The sequence below is a fragment of the Vulpes vulpes genome, chromosome 6 (genome assembly GCF_048418805.1).
Source record: "Vulpes vulpes isolate BD-2025 chromosome 6, VulVul3, whole genome shotgun sequence".
In the NCBI taxonomy this organism is placed as follows: Eukaryota; Metazoa; Chordata; class Mammalia; order Carnivora; family Canidae; genus Vulpes; species Vulpes vulpes.
Window position 1 is genome coordinate 104004962 of NC_132785.1, and position 6760 is coordinate 104011721.

Sequence of the window (6760 nt, forward strand, 5' to 3'; positions counted from 1 at the left end):
TGGCTTCAATTCCAGATGGCCTGCTAGCTGCAGTCCCAATTTCAAGCATTTCATCATGCAAGAACTATTATTTATTTTTTATTTATTTATTTATTCATTTATTTATTTTTTATTTATTTATGATCTAAGCAAGAACCTTCCATTTAAAAAAATACTGCAAAAAAAAAAAATAAAAAAATAAAAAAATACTGCAGTTCTTCAGTCTTCTTAGTATAAAGCACACGTCCGTGGCATGATCGCAAGAAGCAAGGGGTCAGAGATGGCCAAGCATTTTTGCAAAGCCCGAGCTTCCTTCACCCAGTACTCTTCGGGGTGTCTCAAAAAAATATTCAGATACAAAAAAGGAGTGTCATCTGCTCTAGCGTTATCAGTGACGGACAGCACTTGGCGGCCTACTTGGAGCAAACACCAACCTCGGCCCTTCCAGCGCCGGGCACCTGACGGCCGCACCGGACGCCAATCCCCGCCCCTCGGCCCCGCCCCTCGCGGGTGCAGGTCGCCGCGGCGGTCCCCGCGGAGGAGCCCCGGCCCCGCGTAAACTTCCGGCTCCGCGGAAATTTCCCTCCCCGGGTCCTACGGGGAGGGCCCAGGGGCGGTCCCGGAAGTGACGCAGGGGCGCGCCCTCCATTTTGTGGAAGGCAGGAGCAGTAAGTGCGTCAGTTGTGGAGAGGCGTAGACGATTTTAGTCCGGGTCTGCGGGGAGGCAGACAGCTCCGTCGCAGACTACGGACCTCTCTGGTCTCAGCTGCCAAAGATCCTGTCCGGTAGGTGAGTGGCTCACTTTGAGGGAAAGGCTTCTCGGATCGAGGCTTCTTCATGGCCGCTCAGATCGCGAGTGGCCAGGGCTGCTCTCTTTGCGGAGGACGGCGTCCAATGAGCGCAGTTTATTCGAGGTGGGCGCTGGGGCACGTCTCCCTTTGGGTGTCGTTTGAGGGGGAACCGAAGGTGGAAGGGCGGTCCTGGTGCTGGTGGTTGCTACACAGGGGTAGTGTGCCCCTCCCCGTCTCCTTACCTCTTCACTACCCGAACCCCCCCGAGTATCGGGCCGAGACCTTTGCTCGGGGTGCGGTCAGGGCCTTCTGCGGGCGGGCACATGACTCCGGAACTGTGGAGTCCGGGGAGGCGGGAGGGAAAAGGGAGAAGGGCGTTTGGCACGCGCGGCTGTCCCCACCGCTGGCTCCGCCGCCGCCATTTTGTGGCTGCCAGCGTCCGCCCGCCGCCGTCTGCGCAGGCGCGGCGGTGGCGTCGCGAGATTCCGGCTTCCACCCGCTGTGACGTTCCTGGGAGGCGGCGACGCGCGCGCGGCCAGTCGCCATTGGGCTGGCCTTGCGAAGGGCGGGGTCGGCTCCGCCCGCACTTCTCGGCCTTTCCTAACTGCGGCAGATGGGAGGGGGCCAGAAGAGCCGGGGAGAGAGTGCGGCTGCGCAGTTCCAGAGGCGGCAGTGGGCGTTGCGGTTGCTGCGGTCTGGGCCCAGGGAAGGATCGTGTTGGGAGCCGAGTTTTAATTTTGTCTGCAAGGGACCTGGCCTAATAAGAGGCACTCTTGGCAATCTTGTTTATAACATCACCGGGTAAACATTTTATTTTATGCCGTTTATGTTTTTGACCCCTTGACCAGGCATTCTTTCGACATTCACTGGTATTGTCTCAATTGAATTATTTTGTAACAGAAAATAATAGCCGGACACCATGAGCGGCTGTCGAGTATTCATCGGGAGGCTAAATCCAGCGGCCAGGGAGAAAGACGTGGAAAGATTCTTCAAGGGGTATGGACGAATAAGAGATATTGATCTGAAAAGAGGCTTTGGGTTTGTGGTAAGTATTGACCGTTGGTGGTTTAGAACTACTGTTAAGTCGGTAAAGATCTTGATAAGTAGTGTCTTGATTTCCACTGAAGTTCAGGTAGGGTATTTTTAAGGGATAAAAGAACCTCGCTGTTGGAGGGAAACCACTCCTGATCACTTCTCAGTTCAACTTGTGTACGTGGCACTGTTCTTAAGATACTCATCCTGCCACACGGTTTTAGTGATTTTTAATATGTTGTAGAACACGCTTTAGAGCCACGTTAAGCACTGTTTTTTCATGTTTACGTATTAGGAATTTGAGGATCCCAGGGATGCGGATGATGCTGTATATGAACTTGATGGAAAAGAACTCTGCAGTGAAAGGTGAGAGAGTTAGTCTTGTGTAACTATTTAGGACTGTAAGATAGACTATGTCAGCTGGGTTATTTCAAAGTAGATCTCACGTGGATTGGGTGGATAATAAAGCTTTTTTTTTCCCCCCCCTCCCTGTAGGGTTACTATTGAACATGCTAGGGCTCGGTCTCGAGGTGGACGAGGTAGAGGACGCTATTCTGACCGTTTTAGTAGTCGCAGACCTCGAAATGATAGACGGTATGTGATGGATGGTGTATGGTTGCTTTGAACAATCATTACTGCAGGAGGAGTTTTTAATGTTTAAGAACCATTAGCAATAGGTGACTCTGAAACTTACCGTGTAATCATTTCTATTCTTATGTTGGTCCACTGTTCCTGATTAACGTGTGTAGTAAGTTGTATAAGTAATTCAGAAGCTTGATGGAAGTCATTCGAATGACTTGTTCTTTCTGATTGCTTGAACTTGCCCACAGTCGAACACAGTAGGTACATACTGCTGCATTTCTTCCATTGTGAGTACTCATTTTCTTCCTCAGAAATGCTCCACCTGTAAGAACAGAAAATCGGCTTATAGTTGAGAATTTATCTTCAAGAGTCAGCTGGCAGGTTTGTTGAAACACAGTTTTGAGCTATTTTAATGTGGCTTTTTAAAAAATTAATGGGTAGTTAATGTTTTATTATGTTTTATTAAAAGTAATTTTATATTTAATTAAATTAATGGATTTAATTGTAATTTTAAATTTTTAGTTAAATGTAATTGGGGGATATTTTCAAGTTTTAATATTAGTGATCAAATGTTTAATGTTTTGAGGATATTTTTTCTTGTTTTTTAAAATCAATTTTAACCAAATATTAAACCCTTTATTTGCCAGCCTATCTGTGTCGTTGGCCTTATGACGAGGAGTGCCTGTGGGTTATCCTAATCGTTGTCTTGGTCACTCTTGGTTGGGCCTGGTTGACTTTGCCAGTCAGCTCCTACAGTGATCAATTGGCCACCTCTAGATCTGTGTTTGCCGGTCTAGACGTAATCGGTGCACTTACTTGAAGTGCCAGGTTGCAGCGATCCCAGAGCGTTGATAACGTGATCTGATCCCTAAGTTGAGAGCTGTCTTCCTGTAACGCTTCCGAATAAGAGGTCCTGGTCGAAAAGAGTTGAAAGATACGAAATTAGGTGGTCGTTGGAATCCTGATCGCAGTAAAGTGGTCCTTGGTAACTGCACAAGAGTAGAACATGTCTGCATCCGCCAGTAGTCTGCTAATAGGGAGGGCTGTGCGATTAAAGGCTTCCATCGATTGGGTAGTGTCCTTCAAGTGGGTGGCGAAGAGCCAGTCGGGCATATGTCATGAAGGTTTCTCCGACCGATTAATGGTTTGCTGCTTGACTAGCCTAGGGAAATAATAATAAAGGTAAAGTAAACTTTTTTAATGACATATGGGGCACAAAATAACTGGTGTCTTGTAAATGTTCTGTTTTTTTAAATATAAAATTTCTACTTTAGTCTTTACTTTTAAAATATGTACTGTTTCTTTTTGTTTTGTTTTTTTTTTTGTTTCGTTTTGTTTTTTTCTTTTGTATTGAGCTCAATATAGACTAATACTACTTTAATGTTAAAATCTGAATTTCTTCTGGCATTTTGCTTAAAAGCAATATGCTCTTTGCTTATTTCGTGCCCTGGCATAGTTAATTTTTGAATTCTGATAGAATACAAGTGTGGTAAATGCCATGTTTGTACTTTATCTAACATCTTCTCTTCCAGTAGTCTTGTTTTTTATACAATGTGGTTGTTTGTGTGTCCGGTTTCCTTTTCTTTGCTTGACATAATTGTCTTGTGTTAAGGATCTCAAAGATTTCATGAGACAAGCTGGGGAAGTAACCTTTGCGGATGCACATCGACCTAAATTAAATGAAGGGTGAGTGTGTACTGAAGATCCATAACCTTTTAAAACCTGAAAATGTTACTGTGAACGTTTTCTGAAAACTTAGAATTTGTACATGCTAGAGTGCAGTGGTAGTCGAGGATGAATTTGCTCTGTAGGAGGCATTGGACCACATTTTTAGTTGTAACTGGTTGAGGGTGCTACTGGCTTCTTGTGTGTTAGAGGCCAGGGATGCTGCTAAATAAACATCAACAATGCATAGGAAAAGCCCTCCACAGCTAAGAACTATCTAGCTTAAAATGTCAGCGGTTTGAAGGTCAAGAAACTATGCTGTTATCAAGATCTAAGAGTCTAAATACAGTAGTAGTAAAAGGTACATAGAAAAGGTAATGTAGCTACTTGGATTGCTATGTGTAGTTTGAGACTAGACTACCAGATGTATATGATTTGACAAGTGGTTTTTTTTTTTTTTTTCCCCCATTGTAGGGTGGTTGAGTTTGCCTCTTATGGTGATTTAAAGAATGCTATTGAAAAACTTTCTGGAAAGGAAATAAATGGGAGAAAAATCAAATTAATCGAGGGCAGCAAAAGGCACAGGTATCTAACATATTTAAGACAAAGTTTTAGTTAGTGGGTTTGTAGGGCCTGCCACTTACGTTGTATTTTGTTTTTTGTTTTCCTTCCTAGTAGGTCACGAAGCAGGTCTCGTTCCCGGACCAGGAGTTCCTCTAGGTCTCGTAGCCGATCTCGTTCCCGGAGTCGCAAGTCTTACAGCCGGTCCAGGAGCAGGAGCAGGAGCCGGAGCAAGTCCCGTTCTGTTAGTAGGTCTCCTGTGCCTGAGAAGAGCCAGAAACGTGGTTCTTCAAGTAGATCTAAGTCTCCAGCATCTGTGGATCGTCAGAGGTCCAGGTCCCGATCCCGGTCAAGGTCCAGATCAGTTGACAGTGGCAATTAAACTGTAAATAACTTGCCCTGGGGGCCTTTTTTAAAACAAAACAAATTCCCAAACCATACTTGCTAAAAATTCTGGTAAGTATGTGCTTTTCTGTGGGGGGTGGGGTTTGGAGGGGGGTTGGGTTGGGCTGGATATCTTTGTAGATGTGGACCATCAAGGGGTTGTTGAAAACTAATTGTATTAAATGTCTTTTGATAAGCCTTCCGCTCACATTTTTGTGAATGTCTGAAGTGTATAGTTTGTGTATATTGAGAGAGCTCTTTTATAACTAAAGCAAATTTAATTTTTTTGTACTAGAAAAGATTTGAACATTTTAGTTCTTGGTTATTCAAATATGTTAATTCAGAATTAGTTTAATGCCTCAATTAAACTAATTAATAGCTTTGGACATTTAAAAGAGCTCTAATTTTGCTTGTACATAAAGGCTTGAGTTTTCCTTGTTAGGGTTAAGGGTGTCCTCCCACCCACCCTTTAACAGCTGCCTGACAAAGACGTTAAAGCAGCTGTTGTTATTGATAATAAAAGATTATAAAATTGCTTTTGTCTGTTTATCTGAAGGATGTATGCTATTTATTCCCTACCTATCTATGTTCAATACATTTAAAATGCCTCATAGAGAATCCTGGAGTTTGGTGGATTTTTAAAGATTTTTTTTGAAAGTTTAGATCTTATTCTTGGCCATTTCCAGGCTGGTCAAAACAAGGGCAGAGAAGTCTGAGACCTCTCTGTCTGTGACCCTACCATGCTTTTTCCCTGTATTAATCATATTGGCATCAGGTTATTTAGGCTTCCATAGCCAAGAGAAGAATAATTTGGGAAGCAAATTGTAAAAACGAATGTTTTATGCTTATTTTAAAGGTTGTAATACCATTTTGAAGGTTAGAGATGATCTTACAAAGTCAGTGCACAAGTATGCTTGAAGAGGTTGCACGTGTTTTCTTTGAATGATGAGCTGTGGATGTGAGAATATGTTAAGGGGAAACTTTAATAAGAAAAGTGCTTAAGGTTCTATATCTATCTTTGTTCTGAGATCCCTGTACCTTTAGATAATGAGCTTTATTACTGTCTCTTCTAGTCCTCCCGGAGACTGCTTAGATTTTCTTAGTCTTCTATGGGAATGCTAGGTTGGATAGATGTTTGGTATCATGAGTGGTGTGTAGTAGCCAGATACCATTATAAAATGTCTTCCCTTATGTTCACTGAATCTTCACAACTTCCTTGTACATAATCATCATTGTACGTGAGAGAATTCAGGGCCAAAGAAGAGCAGCACGTAAATGGTGGACTGGTATTGAAATTGAGGAACTCTAGTTCCCCAGAACCTGAAAACCACATTTTCTATTCATGTATACTAATCTGCCCTAGCTTTTAAGGGATTTCTGAGGAAAGAATTAGAAGGACCAGAAGGATTGCTTTTGGCTTTCCAAAAGTGTGGGCATTGGGTAGTAGGAATCCATTTGGGGGTAGGCTTGAAAAGTTGTACATTTGTTATCGTATCCCAAGACTATAGATGTGTAAGCCATGAAATGGGGAAAACCGATCTTTTTGCCATGAATGAGGTGGATTTTAGGGAGATTTTGAGTGTTTTACACTTGTTTATTCAGGCTGAGACAAGACAGTGGAATCTAGGGGTTTTTTCTTTATTAGGTTTTTGGGAAAGCTGCAAGTCAGCCAAAGTTGCTTCCAAAAGGAAAAAGGCCTTTTTTTTTTTTTCCCCCCCTCTTAGGCTTTTATGTGTAACTGGGTAGTAGGATATATGTACTTTTTG

At 43.2% G+C, this 6760-nt stretch overlaps 1 protein-coding gene across 8 annotated transcripts; it reads left to right on the forward strand.

Annotated features, from left to right (window-relative positions):
- Positions 1–582: 582 nt before the first annotated feature.
- On the forward strand, positions 583–5530 carry SRSF5 (serine and arginine rich splicing factor 5). 8 transcript variants are annotated; one of them, XM_026008481.2, is made up of 9 exons: positions 639–768; positions 1384–1571; positions 1671–1815; positions 2098–2168; positions 2298–2396; positions 2696–2765; positions 3997–4070; positions 4524–4634; positions 4725–5530. In XM_026008481.2, the coding sequence occupies exons 3-9, from the start codon at positions 1690–1692 to the stop codon at positions 4990–4992; spliced, it is 819 nt and encodes a 272-aa protein (XP_025864266.1). In that variant the 5' UTR covers positions 639–768; positions 1384–1571; positions 1671–1689; the 3' UTR covers positions 4993–5530. The 8 variants fall into 8 exon arrangements, with proteins under 8 accessions (XP_025864265.1, XP_072617939.1, XP_025864267.1 ...); XM_026008480.2 differs by lacking the exon at positions 1384–1571 and having other exon boundaries at positions 583–768; XM_072761838.1 differs by lacking the exon at positions 1384–1571 and having other exon boundaries at positions 583–768; positions 4728–5530.
- The last annotated feature ends 1230 nt before the right edge of the window (positions 5531–6760 follow it).

Bases quoted from the DNA above. Each gene is read 5' to 3' on its own strand.
- SRSF5 (XM_026008480.2), top strand. From the start codon at position 1,690: ATGAGCGGCTGTCGAGTATTCATCGGGAGGCTAAATCCAGCGGCCAGG. The intron at 2,766-3,996 runs GTTTGTTGAAAC...TCTTGTGTTAAG, and splicing joins CTTCAAGAGTCAGCTGGCAG to GATCTCAAAGATTTCATGAG. The intron at 4,635-4,724 runs GTATCTAACATA...TTTCCTTCCTAG, and splicing joins GAGGGCAGCAAAAGGCACAG to TAGGTCACGAAGCAGGTCTC.